The following is a 20,433-nucleotide window of genomic DNA, read 5'->3' as shown; positions in this document are numbered from 1 at the left end:
TTCAAATGTTTGTTGGAGCCATTTCTAAACAACTGCAGATCCCAAGACCATAAGTTCAAATAATTGTACAAAAGTTATTTGGATGTGTCAAAAAAATTGCCAAGATCTGAAAGAATAACTAAAATGTCACATGCAGATGTCAGGAAATTGGTTTGGATTTGCAGAAACCTCCCAGGAACAACCAAAGGTCAAGCCTGCCATGGACTGAGAAGCACCTGCTCCAAAATCGACACTGTTGAGCTTGACTAAAATTTGTAGTTGCTCACATGGACAAGCCAAATGTCTTCTGGAGAAAAATTTCATGGTGAGATGAGACACAGTTTGAGCTATTTGGGGGTTAGGGTTACGTATTTTAGGTATGTGCCATTGTGGTGAGGCTTTCAAACCTAAGAACACAGTACCAGCTCTGAGGCATGGTGGTGGCAGCATCATGCTCTGGGGCTGTTTTGAATGAATAATGAATAATGAATATGAATAATGAATATATACATATACATATACAGGTATATATTAGTAATACCATGTTTATATTAGTAATCATGGTATTCATGCCCATGATTGTAAACATCTGTCCACAACTGTAAATATTCTAGACGTCCCCACAAATTCCACAAATAATCTTGACAACTCAACCTTTAGTAATAATTGAAGTTCTTCTTAAATCGCCTGTAGTTTACACCTTAGGAGCTTTCAAAAAATAGCTATGATAAATATAATAATTACCTCATCACAAGAAAAGGGGCATAAAAAATAATCATGAGCACAAGCATCCTTGGCTCCATTACTAAGTGGGCTGCACCAGTGTTTTTTCCTTAAATTCTTTCTGATTTACAGCCTGTTATGATTCAGTGTTTGTTTTATATGTGACTTCTCCCAAAAGAGGATGGCTGTGAGTTTTTTCTCTTTCATGGGGGTGGACACCTGGGCGTGCCTGCTGAGTTGTTGGGTGGAGTTTGTTCCTGTCCTGGGATTGGACAATTGGTTGATCACCCCCAGTATTTAACCACCAGATGACAACCACCTGACCCCTCTCTCCTAGCCTCCACCACCCCAACAAAGAGTCTGTGTTTTTGATTTGTTGTTACATAGAGTGTTTTTACCAATTGACTCGCAAGTTTAACCTCGTGTGTGTGTCTGGCGTTAGAGCTTTGATCTTGTAAATAGATTTGTAAAGAAGCATTTGTGTACCTACTTTTCACTGTGTATATATTGTTCACTGCAGCAGCCTGGTAGGCGTGAGAAGCCATTTATTGTTGATTCAGTTTTTCTTTTAGAATGTTAGGTAAGTGAACTGTCTTTTGGTTTGATTTCTTTTGTATAGGGAAGCATAGGAACCTTTAGGGAGTTTTGTATATTATTTTGGCATTGGTCACTGCTTAAGCAAATAAACGGCACTTTAAAGGTTGATCCTGTTTTTGCTTTCTTGAGTAGTGCGTGAGTGGGGGCCAATTTCTTGCTGCGTTCAATGTGCACTTAGACTTAGTATACTGCATACAAACCTTGCTACACGGATGATCTGATATCATCGTGTTGGTCTTTTTTGCTGGGAGCTGGAGTGGAAAAGAATGCAGAACCAACCCAGATCTAGCTAATGTGAAATAAGATTTTACTGTGCAAATGTGCAGTGCTTCAAAGGTGACACTTAGACGCGCCATGATGTCTTGATTTATTTGAAAAAAGAAAAAAAAAAATAGTAAAAAAAAGTACATATTCACATCAAATGTCTACTGAGAACACACTAAAAACTATTTCACAAAGAAAACTGCCTTTTTTGGAATGAAGCAAATAAAATTTCAAGTAGTGGCATTTTCTTTGTTCTTTTTTCTCATTTATACATAAAAACACTATGTACATTAAAAAAACAAAAAACAAACAACACAGGCTATAACCAGTCTGAAGTAACAGTAAAATATATTTACAGTCAGTCACAATCCTTTCAACATCATGTACTGGTCCTCCTGAATGAGGGATGAAATTCAGTGAAAACCCCAGAAAGAAAAGACAAAAAACAAAAACTTGTTTAGTGTAAAAAAAACCTTCCATTTGTGTCAACGACAGAAAATCTAATGCATTAAAAACCACTTTAGTACTGATTGTTCAAGCGTGGAAAGTTGTTACATTGATTGAACCACCCTCCCTTCTGTGATAATTAAAGTGCTAGACCTTATACAGATGGAAAAAGAAAGAAAAGTGAGTAAAGCACATTTTTCACATCATCTTAGAGTTCTGTGCTGGGTGCTGCGTCAGGTCTGCGCAAAAATAAGTTACAACCACGCAACACCAAACATTTGCACAATAGTTGTTCGGCTGGTGGTTCTTGGTCATTGGCAAAACTTCACAAATGTATAGTGTATGAAAAACCCAACATTTACCACCTGATGTGATTAGTGTGTTACAGGTCTTAACACTGATCAAAACATTAAAACAGAATAAAAATGTATACACAGCACAACTGGTGTATAGTTACAAGACTACAGACGATGTAGTTAACCAAATGAGTCATTTCACAGCTCTGCTTCTTTGACAGTAGATGCCCCTGAAACAAGTAAAACAGACACCACCACAGTACCTTTGGCAAAGAACAAAAGTGAACGAGAAGGCAAACAATCATTGACGATCCATTAAGTAGATGACAGTGGTCACCTATGTATGAAATTCACCAAAATACAAGCTTACTTCTTGTACAGACAGTGCATATCAGCAACCAAAACAATACACCCCCCCCAAAAAAAACAAAACAAAACATATCCATGAGTTTTCACTTTTTACAACTATCCAGCGTGATCTGAGATAGGTTGTTGTAGGAGACTGTAAAAATAGCAACCATTGTACCAGGGTCCTGAGGAAAGGCAAGTTATTTTCCAGTGGTATCAGAGCTGAGTGTGAGTCTTTGTTTACTGGAGGTATTTAATTGCTGCAAGCCTGTAAACATGTAAATGAAATGTAACACAAAAGCATGTTTCTATTCTATTCATATACAGACGTTTGTCTTTCCCTTACTTCTCCTTGAGCCAAGTCTCTAGATCTTGTGGTGATTGACAGACCAGTGCAGACTGACATGAGTCAGTCTGCAATATTGAAAAGTGCTGGAGTTTTTTTTTCCCTGTGTGTTTTTTTAAAGTGTGAAAAGTCTGAGGCCATCAAAATAATCATGGTCTAGAGGCTCAGAAACCCTGCACTGGCAGAATACTCTTCTTCCTCCTCTTCTCTCTCCACCTCGCATCCACTGTGAGCCGCTGTGTTCTTCCTTTTTACCTGTTTGCTAGATGTGCCCCGAGGCCTCTGCATGGGAACTAAGAGGCGGAAGCCTGGCTGGGCATTGGAAGAAGCAGCACCCAGAGAAGTGGTAAAGGTCTTGAATGTACAAGCCCTGAGAGACGATGAGTAGGAGGAGGAGGAGCATGTAGATGAGGGGCTTACACTCTGGACTGAGGAATATCCTGAACTGTGAAGGTCTTTAGAGAGGGAAACGGGCTCTTGGCCTTGGGAATCCTTGATCACCTCCCTCCTTGCTTCACAGAAGCTGTCCTCATCACTGGACAGAGCTCGGCAGTGCTCCCCCCTTTCGCCTGCATCAGTAAGCGGATCCAGCTTGATGGATATCATGGAACCTATTGGAAAAAAAAGAAAAGAAAGTGCTGCTTAGTCATCTCCATTTAAATTATGTCTTACCGAAGATGAACTCAGACATTATTCTCCTCTTCATATAGTTTAGCTCATTTAAATGCATTAAAGAATTTGAGCCTGCTGGTAATCAGCGCTGCATTAAGCGTGCCCTACCCCTCCCTCATACTCACAATCATCCTCTCTCTCTCCCTCGCCTTCTTCCTCCCTGTCCCCCTCATAACCGGAGCAGGATGTGTCCAGGCTCCAATCCAGGATGTCGCCCAGCAGCTTCTCCTCCTGATTTGATAGTTCTGCGGTGGGCGTGGCCACAAAGCTGCCTCGGTGCGCCTGTAGGCTGTCATCGCGTCTCCTTCGGAAAAACAGTGGGACAAGCAGAGGGGTTGCTGTGAGTCACGGGAACGTCTCGCAGATGGCACAAAAACAAACACCTTCTGGTCAAGATGCTTCACGAGTCAGTTCGCCACAGCACACAGGTGACTCAGCCGTGATAAGAGCTGCTAAATGAGCAAGGAAAGAGGCGGGGCGTGTCTCAATTCTCCGCATGTCCTAAATCCCAATACACCAGCACTCTACTAAGCTTGTATTGATTTTCTATATACATCCTGCACATGACGCAAAACTGGGTGCTACACATGCCACATCATGTTACATACTGGAGCTTTAATAGGAACTGTTCCCTGGTCTTCGCTGATGTAGTCAGTACACTTATCTAAAATCATTTGATTGCTCGCACAGGGTACATCGCGCATTTGCGCAGCAAATGTTTTTACTGGGTGGCCAATTAGTACCGATTTTCACAGTCACAGAAAGAGAAAATAAATGCCACATTACTCACAATTATGGCCACATTTATAAAATTATAGTTCATGAGGCAGAATAAATACATGAACATTTGTTCAGTTCATTAATTTAACAAAAAAAAAAAAAAAAAAAAAAAAAAAGCTAATGATGTGTCTCTACACATTCAGACCCTGCTTACTTCTTGCTGTCGCTTGATGGAGAGGCCAGGAAGGTATGGATGTCCGCTGGCTGACCAGTGGGACTGGGAGGCTCCATCTGAGGCTCCACCTCAGGAATCTCCAGGATCTGGCAGAGCTCTTTAAAATCCATCACCTTGTTGAAACCATGAAGGGGAGGAAAAAAATTCATTCAGAAAAACCACGGCAAGATATGCTTTAACCATGCCTAACTCTTTTTTTTATAAAATTAAGACAATTATTATTATTATTATTATTATTATTATTAATAATAATAATAATACTAGCGCAGTACCTTATCTTTGCTGATGTGGTGGTAGGCCTCGTCTTCAAACCGTTGCTTGACACCAGTGAGAGAGACGTGCCTGTAATCTTTGGGAACATCTTGACTGAAACTGAAGACAGACAGGGAGGGGGAAGCAGAGGAAAAAAACAAGACCTGAGTATGATCCAGTTTACTTGCAGCAACACTTCAATCATCTCTTGGGGACAAATCTTGTTACTTGTCCATTTGCGAATTACAGTTTGTTGATACGATGCTCACCTATCAAAGTGACTCACCCCGAGGCACGTTTCTGTGACTCAGTTGCTGATTCACTCGTCACCCACACACACACCCACCCACATCCAACCACCTCCACATCAATAGTCCAAATGCTTCCCTCTGTCTATAAGACTCTGGCGCTCTCTCCACTTTGGTTTTACTTTAAAACCCTCACGGCCAATTACTTTCTTTGGCCAGAGTCATCAATCAATTCTTGTTATCTTCCAATCGAGGAAAGCACAGTGAGGCAACAGGGAAATACATTTTTGGCTCGTCTTCTACAATGTAGGTTCTGTAAAGCTGCTGAGCTGTAAACAAACAGCTGAACAGGCATTTGCTTTATTAATTTGTGAGATCCAATAAAAGGAGAGAAATCGGTGAGATTATTGGCCATGGGAGCACGTCAATAGCAATTTTACAGTTTGCTTGTAATTTTGGAGTTCCATCGACCAATCACGTTTGAGCAAGGTTTAGGTGCATGCAGGTAAATCTCTTTTCTCCTAACATGGACAAACTGTAATATCGAAACCACCAATTATCTTAAGTGACAGCTGGAAAGAAAAATGCATTGATAAAGAATAACCCAAAGACAAAACAGGAAGTTTTGCCCACTGCTTACTTTGCCACAATGCTGATTTTTTCCCCCCATTTTTCTTAACTTAGCGTTGCTTCTTGTTTTACAATAACAATTTCTTAAGTACACAAAGAATTATAAGTCCCTCAGCCGAACAACCTGTAATTAACAACAAGCTACAAGCAAGACGCAGCCTCCAGGGCTGAAAAGTCAAGCCAATAAAGAAGTGCCAAAAACTGCAATCCTTCTAATTGCCACTTAAGTATGACTCCAAAAAACAAGTCATTCCCCACAGGCTGCTCTTGTTAAAATATCACATTTTAAAGTTTAAAAGCAGATTTACTGCCCGCTACAAACTGTTATGGCCTCTATGGATAGTTTCTTCCTTCATCACAACCCTACTGTGGGGCGATTTATTAAAGAAAAAACAAAAAATAAAACCCATCCTCCATGCTGGAGTTGGAGGCATAGCAGCAGCATTTGTTATACTAGGCTTCACCTCCACAAACTGCATCCATTAACTGGACTTCTGGACTGTGCTCCAAAAATAGCATTTTAATAGAATTAACTGACTAATAATATGGCTCACTATTTAAAAACAGGCCATGCAAGAAATTTGTGCTTCAGTTTTTTGCGAGTAAGGGTATGATGCATTTAGAAATGCATTAATTTCTAAATGCATCATTGCCTTTAAAAATTAAAACCTCACAAACCTCACAAAGAAAGAAAAAAAGAAGGAAGAAAATAAAGAAGAAAGATCCCTTGTGCACAGAGATTTCTCCAGATTCTCAGGATGTTTTGATATCATGTACATCATATGGATTATGATGTACATGATGAGATATTTTTGAAGTCTCCACAATGTTAAACTGATAAACCTCTGCTAATCTTTACTCATGAGAAACTCCCCCCTTCTCAAACCCAGTCATATTACTGTCCAGATGCCAATTAGCATATTTAACTGTAAAACGTTTCTTTTAAGTACTACTTTAATTTCCCTGCCGTTTGTTGCCCTACATCCAAACTTTTTTGCGCCACGTTGCTGCCATCAAATTTAAAATGAGCTAATATTTCCATTAAAATGACGCTCTCTCTCTCTCTTTTCTGTGATCTATTCTGAATAAAATACGGATTTGATTTGAAAATAATTGCATTCTGTTTATTTACATTTTAAGTGCACAATTTTTGGAATTTTAGCAATTTCTGCATACTAAAACCATGATTATGCTCTGCTGTAGACAGGTGGTGCATAGACAGTATATAACATGGACATAGCTATTGTGATGATACTCGTTGATTTCCGAAGTCCCGTTTTGAAGCCCAAAGGTGAGCATAAACTGTCTGTGAAGCATAAACTGTGCATCTATTGGCTGATGACTTGTTGTTGAAACCTCAGTAGCCAATGAGTGTACAGTTTCACGCCATATATAATCCTTGATTATGAAAGATGGTATGACCAAGATTTACAAAAAACTTCATTTTTTTAAATTTAATATTATCCCAAAATGTATGACTGAGTCCATCAGACTTGTTTATAGAGGTCAAATCAGAAAGCAGTTTTTCTACAGACGTCTATTGGATCGCAAGTCTTTCTGCAACTTCAGCTATCACCATCTGGTGGCCTTCAAGCAGAATGCAAGTTTAAGGCATTTCTACATTGGTTTCATTTTTCTGAAGTGGAAGCTACGTCCATGTTTTTTATCGTTTATTGAGCTGGAGACACGGCTAAGTAATCATTCCTGTTGTACTACTTTGTCCGCCTACTCTGGTACACATGGGGTTAAGTGCATTGTACTGCTAAGTCTCTGTAATGCAAAGGCCGAGCCGACTCACAGACGTGCAAAGTATAATCAAGGCTTTAAGGAGATTGCTCCTGTGTTGGTGGGGTGAACCAGTAAAGTTTATGCAGTTATATCTGTAGTTCCAATTACATGGATACTAGATAATGCTAAGACTTAATCTGGTTTTATAATTTCAATGTGCATGAGTTCTCTTGGGTTCCTGGAACGTGGAGGGTCCAAGGCTTCAAAGAAGTATAACAGGAATGATAACTCTCATGTCGGGTCTCCAGTTGTTCGTGTCCATAACCAAGTATAACCCAGGGTTTAGTAGGATCTGCGCTAAGTAACCCCTAATCAAATACAGTAGGGTAAAGCAAACAGCACAAAATAGACACGCCCATTTTATATTTCTTATTACACTTGCAGCTTATGATCTGAAGCATTTAAGATGTGCAAGTCACGGCTGCTCTGATGTCATTTGATGTCACACTCTGTGAATCTAACATGGCAGACTATGATGTGATGTGAGGGAGTTTAGTTGTGCGTACACACACCCACCCACCCACACCCACCCACCCACACCCACCCACCCACACCCACCCACACCCACACACACCCACACACACACACACACACACACCCACACACACACACACACACACACACACACACACACACACACACACACACACACACACACACACACACACACACACACACACACACACACACACACACACACACACACACACACACACACACACACACGTGTACCATTTGACATAGAGCAGCACTGAAAGGGGAACAATGTCTTGCTTGGAAAAGCCTGTGTAATCTGCCAACAAGGTGGGCCAAAGAGGAGCTGCAGAGAGGAAGAACACAGACATAATTTTAGATGAAGGTAAACTTAACACAAAACTAAACCTGTACATTCTGCTTGTTTGAAAAGACTCTTGAGTTACAGCCTGTTGTTAAAAGGCTGGAACGTTGTATGAGTGTGTATGAGCGAGTGTGTTTACCATAGTGATGTAATGCCCGTGTGAGCAGCAGTGCGGCACAGGCCAGTTTAGCAGGTGGCGGTGTGGCTAGAGCAGAGTAGAGCAGGGACAGCTCGCAGATGTAGCTAAATAGGTGAGTGGTTCGCCTCTCCAGAGGGAGCAGAGAGAGCAGGACCTCACCGTAGTCCAGCAGTGTGGGGCTCTGCAAGAAAGCATAAGCATTAGTCTTTGCATTAAAGAGTGTCGGGAAATCCTTCACTGGCACCAAATACTAAACAATACACTAAACAAACGATGCTTGTTGTATTCACCCTGATGTTTCCCTCCAGCACAGAGATGACCTCTCCCATCATTCGAACCAGGTCCTCATATTTGTAGGTGTTGTCTGTCAACCAAACTGCTTCACGTATGGTCAAGATTTCTTTGCTGATGTATCTGAAAAGGACAAAAAAAAGTTACAAAACATTTGCCTTTTAGATAAATAAATAAATAATTCAGAAACAAACAAAAACCATGGTATGTGTGCATCCTTACCTTGTGCAGATGACCATGCAGGCGATTCCTAATAACTGAAGACGACCTTTGGGGACAGACCGCAAAGCCAAATAACGGTCCACGCAGCCTACAGTCACATGCAGCGTCTGGCTGGTGAAGTCCTTCATTGTGGTCACCTCCACAAGCCAGTCCACCAGGATGTACCTGGAGACAAACAGACAAAAAAAATTAAAATCAGGTGCATTAGGGCAGTGTGCCAAGTTTCAACCATGTAATAATAATCAATATCGTAAACCTTTTAAGAATATAAACTGGGTGGCTTTGGAAAGCAGAAAGTGGCGTTTCTAAAACTTGGTAACAACAATTCAAGTTAACTCGGGGCATCAGACTCAGTCACATCTACCTCGAGTCGATGTGGTAACTTTTATTGCCGGGGTGTGTCATCCCTTTACTAATGTCATTAAAGGGGAGAATAATCAGCACGCAGTGAGTCATCACAGGGACTCTAGAGAGATATTCATCAACAGACAGTAAAATCATGACGTTGCTTCTGTTCGATCTACCTCATGCTGTCCTTGATTCCTTGTTTCAAGATTTCCTGAGATGAGGGCCGTGACGCTGGATTACAGGAGCTGAAGAGCTGGGCGACTAAATCTGAGCAGGCCTTCGACTCCAAACCCAGCGGATTGCCACTGCTGCACACTTTGGCCAAGGACAACTAGGGGAAGAAGACAAAGCACTAAAATAATTACACAAGAAGGCTTGACATCTTGCTGCTATGTAACGCTAGAAAGGCAACAACAAAGTTTAGTACTGTGTTAGTTTCCTGGTGTAATTACAGACCTTGGGATTTAGCTGAGTCATACTTTTGTGATTACGTCAACATCTGTCAAGCCCTCTTTACTTTAGTTGATAGCATTTCAATAAGCAACTCCAACTCTGGAGAAATGTAGGCCCGGGTAATAAAAAACAAGAAATGACGCAAGAAAATGACAGATGAAAGGCTGTCAAAAGAAAAGCAATTTGCTGCTTTTTTGTATCACCGCAGGGGAGTACAAAGAGAGAACAAAGCTACAGATTGACAGAGAAAACCGATCACAAGAAACCAACTGAAAGTTGGTGAACTATCCTCAATCACACACCTGCGCCTCCCAACATCCTTTCCCAGCATAGTCCCTGAGGGTTCGCACACACTGCAGGTACCTTCCTGGATCTGCGATCTGAAACACATACACCAAAAAAACCAAAAACAAAACAGTAAGCTCATGATTGGAGTCAACATGAGAATCTTTTCTAGAATCTGTAAAGCATTTACTATGTTAGCTGGTTACGTTTGACTGACTGTGTAAATAAGAAATAAATCCCAAACAAACAGCTGTCTTCACCAAAGGTGCATGCTTCTGAGAGTAAATCTTGAAACACGGTAATGAGAGAACCTGACTCACAGCTGCCTTACGGCTGTGCTGCCACAACAGGTATGAGCTCTGTAGACAGCCAGCCTGTGACGACTCCTCCAGCATGGATATGGCTTCTGAACGCTTTTCATCATCCTGGACAAATAAAACACAGTTCCTTAAGGTTAATGATAGCAGTAAAGGTAAACTGTCTGCCGCATGCTGTCTCTGCAACATATGAAGGCTCGTGACATAGTTCTGCTTTGTCACATTGGTAAATAACAAAGCATACTGAAGCTGTGAGTAAGAAGAAACAACAAGGCCTGTAAGACAACAGAAGCTGCATGACAGGGATTTATTCCATCTGTGGTGCTAATGACCAACTGGTTCAACAGCCCCTGTGACATCAGCTGAGTTTTAGGTTTTGGTGAGGGGGTGGGGGTAATAGAAACTGGTCTAACCACACCTGGATTGAGATACACCCCCCAACAGTCTCACTCACCTCAAACAGCTGCAAAACTTTGGCCAAACAATGCAACAGGGGACCCCTCCTCTCCTGCAGAGAAATCACAAAAGCAGATTGGTGAACAGTTTTGCACATGCAGTGTATGGCACTGTAAATCATAGTCAACTAAGAAGAACAGAAGCCAAGCTTTATGGACAGGGTGTTCAGGCAGCCTTCCAAGCTAACCAAATATGAGTTTACGTTGCAAAATGATACACTTTATGTAATATTTTATGTCTGAATTAATGATTTAAGAAAAACCCCAACTTAATACTTTAAGACCAAATCAGACATCAATGGAGATTAAACAGCTGGTCAAACAGGAACTCTGAGCCTACCATGTTGTTAGCGCACTCAGCCTTGAGGTGATCGAACACCACGGCCTTGCAGCAGCTGCCGGTGGGTGACCACGGCGGACGGATGAACACCCAGATGAAGGGATCTGCTGTGAGGGAGCGCAGGCTCTCTGCAAGGCTAAAGAAGTGGGAAGCCTTTCGACCACACACATCTGCTCGGCCCTCATCACTTAACAATGCTGAAGGCGAGAGGGGATGCACATTTTTAATCAATTAGTTCAATTATTTAAAGGATTTTATGTTATCTGTGTTTATATATGACTCCCCATTTAATCTCTAACATGAACCAACCAACAACTTACGTCCTTCATTGTATAAATATGCAATTCCAAGCTTCACAGCAGCTTCAAAATTTCCTTTGTCAGCAGCTCTAAAGGAAGACAAAATTTAAAGTAAAGACTCAAATTGACAAACAACATATATATAAGTACACTTTTGACAGTAGGTGGTGTACCTTTCAAAAAGCCATAATGTGTTTGGGGATGGCCACGTGTCTCTGAAACTGACCCTGGCCCAAACACTAGAGTGGTTGTCAACAATGTCCCGCAACTGAGAGTGAACCTGAAACAGGCATTTGAAAAAATAAATAAGAAAAATAATTAGAACCCCAGCAGAGGAGAAATCTCAGGTAATAAAGAGTTTAGCTGTGTCAGAGTGTGCACTTTTACTCACAGCTCGGATAGACAGGAGATCCTCTGCAGAGAGATACTGGAGCACACAGAGAAGAACCTCCTCAGGAAGAGACAGCAAGGTGATCCCAGAAGATCGCTTACGTACCCGCTTCCGTGCTGGAACCGAGTAGCATTTTGAACAACGGCAGTGGACAACTGAAAGAAAAAAACAAACAAAGAGGAACTGCATATATTACACATCAAATGTTTTGAATACTTGAGCATCTTTCCCATATTCACCCTGCAAGCAACAGCACTGGGAGGAATGCTTTAAGTGTACACAATCAAAATCACAAACTTAAAATTTAACACCCAAGTGCAAGATTGGCTAACTAATTCTCACATTAATGACAAACTAATATTTGCCTTTCATTGGAAGCAGGTCAAGTTGATTTAGACATACAGTGATGCACTCCAAGATGAAGGTTGCATGGCTCCACATTCAAAACTACTAACGTAAGGCATCTACGGGTGGTCTACTCAAACTCTCTGTGAGTGAGTGGGAAAATGTTTAAATTACTGGAAAGATCATCACCTTAAAAGTATTAAAACACATAAAAAGCTAATATTTTTTTTCTGCAGATGTTAAAAATCTAACGGCGGTGAACTGAGCAGCTGAAGGAGGAAAGTCAAAGTCGGTGAGCGCCCAAATTTCCCTCCTGTAAGTTCCACGGCAGTAGTAACGATGAGTTTCAATTAGGTTTCAAATTCGAACTAGTCTAACGCTAAGTATTTATTTTTCAATGACCACAAAATGCTCACAAAGTTAACAGGAGAGACGTTTTACCTCTATAGATATATTGCCAATATGATTTACCATTACTTCCCGGAGGCTATACCAGTTAACGTTTGTGGTGAGCAGCAGCTAATCACCAATGCTAACTGTGTCAAACTTCAGTGCTCTGAAGTAAGACCGCAAACACTTGTTGCATATTATAGTAATTTCCATATATCGGTGTTAGCAAGAACAAGTTGAAAAAAGTACTTACCGCCTGCTTTCATTGCAAGTACAGGGATCACTCCTCAAACAGCGATGTCTTACTGTAGATGCAACTCTTGAGTAGCGATTTATATACGAGGCGATGTTGGCTAATGTTACTCACATTCAAATGTTCACACTAATTACTAGAAAACGGAATAGGCAGTGTTACAGTGTTGTTTCCTGTGTCTGTTTTGCTGTGATAGTTGACTAATGTCTCCGTAAGTTGTTAACTATTGCCTGAATTCAAATCCAAGCACGCGTCCTCACTTATTGGACCCGCCCCAAAAGATGCTCTCTAGGACCGCCCGCGCTCACCGTTTAAACTATACGTTCAATCTGATTGGTCCTCACTGATGATGCCTTTATTCAACATAATAGCCATTTGATTGGTCAGCGCGAAGAACGCTCGCGACGATTGGTCAGACGGTATAAAACTGTAACATATTAAACGCTCATTGGAGAACGTAACGACATTTCGAAGTACGCGCTCGTTAGTGAAGGTATATAATTGGCTGACCCGATTATGAAGCATGCCCACCGAACCGCCTTTAAACATTGGACTGTGGGAAATGTAGTTGGATAGAGAATAATTTTTAAAGGTACGGTGTTTAAAGGGACAGGTGCGTAGCGTCAGCTTTGAAGGATGTCAAAAGACATCCTCTAAACATATTGTTAGCGATAGGACTTCATTGTAACTTTTTAATCATCTTCTGTTGTACATATATATATATATATATATATACATTAAGCTAGATATTTCTTTACGTCCTGATATGTAAAATATTTGAAATGACAGAAGATGCCAAGTCAAATCAAAGTTTATTTTTATAGGACATTTAGAACAACCTCAGTTGACCAAAATGTATGGGTCCATATAGGTGTATAGGTTATGCAAAATATTATATAATTAACATTAAACCAACTCACTAATAAATACACTAATATACACAATAAACTCAATAAAACATCATGAGATAAATCTCAATAGACATAAATGAGACCAACTGTATTAAAAAAAACGCAATACCCTGCTCAGCAAGAATAAACAGGCTTTAATGTGTGTTTTAAAATGACTGAGAGTTTGTAATATAATATGTAATATGATTATATTTGTTTGCTAAAACAGAGATGTAACTAAAAGAAATTAGCGACTGGTTCAGCTTCTGAAGCAGCTGCCTTTAATTAGATGACACCCTGATTATGACCATTGTGTCTGATCCCCACTGTTATCTGCTATACTGTCTCAGTTCAATAGTATCTCTTCATTGCTTGTCTTTCTGAAAAGGGTCTTAAGGGAGCAGCGTAACCTCCCAAGAGTAATCATGTGTTCCTTTCAGGCTCTCTATTGATCCACATCAATAGAGATCCACATCCACCAATCTAATCATCACTAACAATAGCCAGTGTTCAACATTGCCTCTTCCACTCAGTAGGTTCCTTTAAAAAAAAAAAGGAAAATGCCTAAATAAGTTTACATGAAACTTTTATGTAATTCACAAAAGCATTAAGACAACACATCTTGGCGTTCTTCTTCTATAATCATGAGCTTACAAGTGTTTAAACTGCTCATTTGCTCATTCTTAGGCTATTTAAAACTGGAGTGACCTCAGAGAGGGCAGGGGCTGTAACATCCACAACTAGACGCAGCAGTTTCCATAGAAACTCAGAGTAATCTTAACCGTTTTCTCAGTAAAACACAAAGTAACCAGGGAGAGGAGATCCGGTGGTGCTTTGAACCTTAACAAAAATAATTAAAGCTAAACAACCACGCTCAGTGTGCTCAGAAAACTGCAAGATCTGTCATTTTTATTGGTAGTAAAAAAGTTTATTTATATATGGGAAGTAAATGGGAGATGACTTCACATTTCAGTGACTTAATTTGCAAGCTTTATTGATGAGAAAAAGATTGCTACTATCTGTTTGTAATTTCCAGTGTTGATGATGCCCATACAGAAATACCTAAAACTAAGAACCAGCATTTAGTTTGTGTCACTGTTGGATTATTAAAGTATTCTCAAGTCTCTGAGTGATTAAGCCCAATGCCTTCTCGTCACATTTGTTTCTGTTGCAATAGCTACACACAGACTGCAGCTTAATGTCATTTTGCTTGTGATTTAATCTGACCGTCTGGCCAGGCATGTGTAATTTCATCTACAACTCTCTCCAAAACAGCTCCCATAATATCTGGAGATGAACTGAAATGTAACTCCCTCCTGCTACAAAGGTATTATGTGGAACCAGCCTTAGTTGCTGGCTAATTAAATACACCCGGATTTGTCTTTTGAACAGATGGTGTTGATCCGAAATTTGAATAAAGTATAAATAAAGTCATGGGACACCAGATGACTCTTTACTGTGTCAAATTGTGCTGTTTGCTTCTTTTTTCTGTTTTGTATGTATTAAACTGAGTTTTATATAATTCAAAGTCTGATAAGGAGCCAAATAGTGCTGAATGTTTTGGTTTGAGGCCAAGTTCTGGATAAAAAGAGGCGGACGACTTGTTTCCGTCTGGTTTCCTGTAATCCGTGCTGACCCTAGCAATCCAGCTGACCACTTCCACCTCGTCTGCACTTTGCCCCTCAATGGCCTACCCACCCTTTTATCAAGACATAAGCACTGTTCCCTCCACACCCACGCTTTCCCAGCTGTAATTTAATTTGATGAAATATGTTTGTACCCAGAAATATAAAATTAATTCCTGCAGAACTGTGACTTAATAACAAGTGAGAGTACTTGGCCTACTTTATTCTACTGCCAGTAGGTGGTGTCATTTATTCTGATTGATGTTGGCCAGTCTGTTTTCTTAACAACCAGATTCCTCATCCCCGGGTATCTGAACAAGTCATCCTAGCTGGCAGGGCAACACATGACAGCGCGTCTAAATACAGCATCGAAATTTCAAGCGAAGGCTGTCAACTGAAGACAGGTTTTGCGTTTTGTGAAAAAACAGAGCGACGGTTGTAATTATTGCTCACACTGTTCGAAATAGAGCCAAAGCAATGTTGGTCTACTTTGTATCCACTGTCCACTCTCCACTTGTCTTCTGTATTTTTAGCCCTGTCAGAGATTCTTCCAGATTGACCAGGACAGAGTTGAATGGTGCGACGGTTCACACTATTCTGAATAATTTTCCAAAGCAAACAAGTACAAAGACATACAATGAATGCATAAAGGTTTTTTTTTTTAACCTTTAGGCTATCACAAACAAAGGTTCTTATGTGACATTTGTTTAATACAGTGCTTACATGAACAATTCAAATTTACATATGAGTAGAAATATACAGTACAAATAGAAAAATAATTGTATATACAGCACCAAATATTAGTGGGCACACAAACCAACGTATTTTTGTCACTCGCTGGAGTGACAAAAAGCATAGGCTGACAGCGTGGCTGTCTTCTGGGAGAGGGACATTTTTCCCCGCAGCAGAGAGAGGTAGGTTTTCCCTTTAATCTTTCAGAAGGCAGAAGGGAAATCACTTCACATCTCCAAGAAACAAGAAACAATTTCTGGTCACCTTCCATCATTTTTGTTTTGTTTTGTTTGTTTGTTTGTTTGTTTAGTGTCAATATACTGGCACGATATAGCTTTAAAATTAACAAGTACAAGTACAACAATGCAGCCAAAGTGTACTACATATATAATGTGCACTATACAGAGGCGAGAGTATAAGCGTATACACGTTACCTATCTTGTTTTTGGCATCCTCTGTTTCCCCCAGTAAACTGATGAATAACCATCTTTTTTTCCTCTCTGTGCCACCAAACATCCTGCTCTTCCACATCTGTGACAGGTCCACCACATCTGTCCACAACTCATGCCCATCATTGTTAGAGCGAACCCTAATCCAGGTGAACGGATCTGATAGCAAAGCGAGACAGCCCGTGTAATGTAAATCTTAACTTGTCTTGATCAGAGGATACTAAAACAATGGCCCACCTATAAATACTTTTATGAGCTTTGTGCATTTGACATTTGCCTTAAAAAATTATAAAGGCTTGCAGTATGCTGGTGTTTGCAAACACACTGATCTAAGGTTCAGAGAAGACTTATTCCTCTCCTATTCAATTTAAATTCTCGCCATGGATTCCAGTAATGCATCATATTCCTCGACAATATTACTGCTTTGTTCAGGATGGCTGATCCTAATCTAACTGCTGGGGCAACTACTCACTGCCACATGTAGTGAAAGGAATGACTTCCCAGGTTCCTTGTTTTTCTCCATTACCTCCTGACTGTATTTCTCTTCCTTCATTAGCATGCAAGACAACATCTAAATGCACACTGAGCCGCAAAACATGTCAAAAGAAAAGGGGCCGACTCTTTGCAAGTGTACTGAGGTTGGGCAGGATGACAAATGCAGGCTTGAATTTGGCAAGTTGGCCTTCAAAAGGTCCTCGGTGGGATTGGCATTCGATGTTAACTGTTACCCCTGGGTATACAGACACATTTTCCTTAGTAAGCTTGAATAAACCAGTGGAGACAATCAATGCAACAGTGATCTATAGTAGCTTTCAAGGGTAAAGAAGTGTCAGTAAAGTCCTTCGTGTGGAGACAAATTGTCTCTTCTGAAATTGCTATACATTGTATACATTGCACTTACTCCCTGCGGGAGTTACGTTTTGAACCTCATGTTACATTCAGTCACACAAAAGAGAATGATTAAGACAGAGTAAAATGCCATTGTTTATCTCATCCTGTGAGAAAGCACCTATTCACAGATGTGGCGCTGAGCGCAGCTACATTCACTCACTCTTTCTAAAAGAAAATGTGAAGGAAAAGGAAACCCCAGAGCCACTTAGAGCCTACACAGTACTCAATTTTCACTAGAGAACAGCCTTGTATCCTATTTTCACTCAGGATTTTGCGACTCACTTTTAATCAACATTTTTTCCACAGCTGGGGGAAAAAATTAAAACAACCAATTCCTTTGGCACAGATAGATAAAGACTGCATGAATGTCTGCGGACTGTGAGGCTGTCGTGTAAGTGTGTGTCTTAATTTGAGTGTAATAAGTCTGTCCACACACCTCCTGGGCTATACAACAATGGGAAATGAGTGTGATTAAGTCAGAAGCTGGCGATGTACAATGAGAAGCAGATTTGAAGAGTCCTGTTGGGTAAAGAGAGAAAGCAAAGGGGGGTAACTCTTGGAGTGGGGGAATGTGGCAGAGCTTTTTTCCATGAGTGGTTGCTCAAGGCACCAAATGGGAGGGGCCCTAGGGGAGCAGGATCAGTCAAAGTGTCCCTGCCGTGGCATGTCCCATAGGGCAGTGTCCTTCAATAATCCTGGACTCCTTTGTGTGGAGTTGAGGTGTCCCACAAAGACATAGGGCTGAGTGTAAATGCTCACTTATTGAAAAGAAAGGCAATCAAGTCAGTCATAATTAGGTCCCCAGTCCTTTATAATGTGAAGCTGAAGCTACAAAAGGCCTTTCAGGGTATGTCGCTTTACTTAAAATGTTTTCTTGTTTGCCATGGACATGGCCATATGTGCAAATCTCTTTTTCCTTCGTTGTGAGGACAAAATTCCAAAAGTCTCTCAGTTGACCTGGATCTTAATTTGAGCACACACAAACACTTTGCACTCCTCCAGCAGGTCCTCTACCCTCTCCAACTGATCGTCCACACAGATGCCAGTAAGATCCAGCAGGACTCAAGTTCCAATCTCTCATTGCGCAAAAAAAGCCCCCAACACATTGCTGTAGTGTCACAGGACGAGTGAATGACGTTGGCCGCTGACGTGGGTGCGTTGCTTTTTCGGCCGGGTATCAGGTTGCCGTCTTTGGCCCGTTTGTGGCCTCTTGGAGAGTCACCTGTCCTGATACGAGGAATGCTGTGACTGACGTGCCTAGTGACGCCAGCACTGACTCCAGCAGCAGCTCTGCATAGCGTGTTAGGTGTCTGTGTGAGCTCCTGCTGTAACTGCTCGTGCGTAAGTCATCAAAGGCCTGTTAGTGTGTGTAAATATGCATGCAGTGTCCAATGCATATTTTGCACATCTCCTCGGAGGTTGTTTTGACACCGGACACCTGCTGTCTGATGATAAAAGAGCGTGTGAGGCACTGGTGATCTCTCATTGCCAATCCAAAAAAATCTGATGCAGACCTCACAGACTAAACAGATCTTCGGCGTCATGTTTATCTGTCCTTTGACTCTGATTTCTTGACCCAAGCTATCTCCAACATGATTTGAGCTCAACTTTGTAACTTCAGAGAATGGAGGGATGTTGCATTGGGAGGTTAAGTGAAGAATTTCTGGCCAAACCTTGAGCTCCCAGTTCTAGGCATGTCTCTGCTTTCAAGTTCCTCTATCATACCCCTGTGTTCACTCACAGGGGACACTGCTCAGACGTGAATGAGCCCCCCTCTTTCTTTTTCCTTCTCTTCTTCTTGTGGACAGTCCAACAAGCAGTTGCCATCATTAACAGCAAAATACCCATGACGAGTAGCACAACTGACACCACTTTAGTCTGAGGCAGGTCATTATAAGTGTAGGTCACTCCTGTTCCTGCTACACCGATAACTAAAGAGATGATTCCAAATGGAAAGATGCAGCGGTACCAGGACTTCTCCATTCCTCCAGTAGCCTGAGATAGACGCTCCAGAGAGGAGAGCACCTCGGGCACTTTGGCCCCACCAGTCTCTAGCGATTGACCCTCCTGCCCCAAGTTGGTCTGCGGCTGTGGTTGGCAAGCCAAATGGCCTGTTGTACAGCCCATCCTGACCGTGTGGGCTGGTGTATCCTGACAGGATCAGCAGCGTTGGCTTCTGGGATCCTACTTGTAGGTAGCTCTGGCCTGGAGAGACAGAACGAGACAAACGGAGGCGGAAAAAGGGAGAGGAAGGAGAAGGAGGTCTGTATGAGACCAAAGAAACGACTTGAGCAGGTATGGATTGAGCATGTCCGATGAAATCTTCTAAAATCAGCTGAAATCCACTCACACTTTCCTCTTCTCTGCCTCCCTCTCTTGCTGTTTCTCTGTACACTGTCTGCCGGCTCTCTGGTAGCACATTGTACACTCTGCAGAACGTAGTGAGGGGGGGATATATATATAAAGGCTTAAGGAAAGAGGAGGAGCTTGGGAGGAAAAACTGGGAAGTCCAAGTGCTACGATTCGTTAGCTCATTGGTGACATCAAACACTGAAGTAGGGAGAACAGGGGTTGACGAAACACAGGAAGGGGGAGGGGAGGAGAGTTAACTGCTCTCTCTATTCTTCATGCTCCCATCACTGCCTCTCAAATGCAGCATCTTTGTTTTCCTGCAGTATAAAACGTTCCCCATGGGAACGCAGAAGCCTAGTGTTGACTTGAAATTAGAGGCGAATGGGAAATCCTTATTTATCTCTATGTTCACTGAAAAAAGAAAAGGGACATTCCCCATATAGATCGCTACAGATGTGTCATCTCTTCATGGGAATCACACAGTCACAGTGATTCCATCCCCATCACGTCAACATGAGTCAGTCATCAATTTATTTTTCCCTTATATATATATATATATATATATATATATATATATATATAT

The 20,433-nt window shown here is 41.3% G+C and overlaps 2 protein-coding genes across 3 annotated transcripts; both read right to left on the bottom strand.

The window, feature by feature from the left end:
• Positions 1 to 1,660: 1,660 nt before the first annotated feature.
• Positions 1,661 to 13,185, bottom strand: ccnf (cyclin F). Its single transcript, XM_006791427.3, has 17 exons — positions 12,912 to 13,185; positions 11,924 to 12,078; positions 11,706 to 11,812; positions 11,554 to 11,621; positions 11,234 to 11,430; positions 10,893 to 10,946; positions 10,442 to 10,546; positions 10,139 to 10,216; positions 9,560 to 9,714; positions 9,036 to 9,200; positions 8,813 to 8,936; positions 8,523 to 8,703; positions 8,278 to 8,365; positions 4,900 to 4,999; positions 4,607 to 4,740; positions 3,798 to 3,976; positions 1,661 to 3,611 (listed from the first exon to the last, which is right to left on the bottom strand). The coding sequence occupies exons 1-17, from the start codon at positions 12,922 to 12,924 to the stop codon at positions 3,157 to 3,159; spliced, it is 2,358 nt and encodes a 785-aa protein (XP_006791490.1). The 5' UTR covers positions 12,925 to 13,185; the 3' UTR covers positions 1,661 to 3,156.
• Positions 13,186 to 16,115: 2,930 nt separating this feature from the next.
• LOC148102962 (uncharacterized) lies at positions 16,116 to 19,922 on the bottom strand. 2 transcript variants are annotated; one of them, XM_087839819.1, is made up of 2 exons: positions 19,849 to 19,922; positions 16,116 to 19,703 (listed from the first exon to the last, which is right to left on the bottom strand). In XM_087839819.1, the coding sequence occupies exon 2, from the start codon at positions 19,623 to 19,625 to the stop codon at positions 19,236 to 19,238; it is 390 nt and encodes a 129-aa protein (XP_087695945.1). In that variant the 5' UTR covers positions 19,626 to 19,703; positions 19,849 to 19,922; the 3' UTR covers positions 16,116 to 19,235. The 2 variants fall into 2 exon arrangements, with proteins under 2 accessions (XP_087695945.1, XP_087695944.1); XM_087839818.1 differs by having other exon boundaries at positions 16,116 to 19,762; positions 19,849 to 19,911.
• Positions 19,923 to 20,433: the final 511 nt, after the last annotated feature.

The sequence above is a fragment of the Neolamprologus brichardi genome, chromosome 4 (genome assembly GCF_056152115.1).
Source record: "Neolamprologus brichardi isolate AB-2024 chromosome 4, ASM5615211v1, whole genome shotgun sequence".
NCBI lineage: Eukaryota > Metazoa > Chordata > Actinopteri > Cichliformes > Cichlidae > Neolamprologus > Neolamprologus brichardi.
This window is presented reverse-complemented; position numbering and strand designations above follow the sequence as displayed.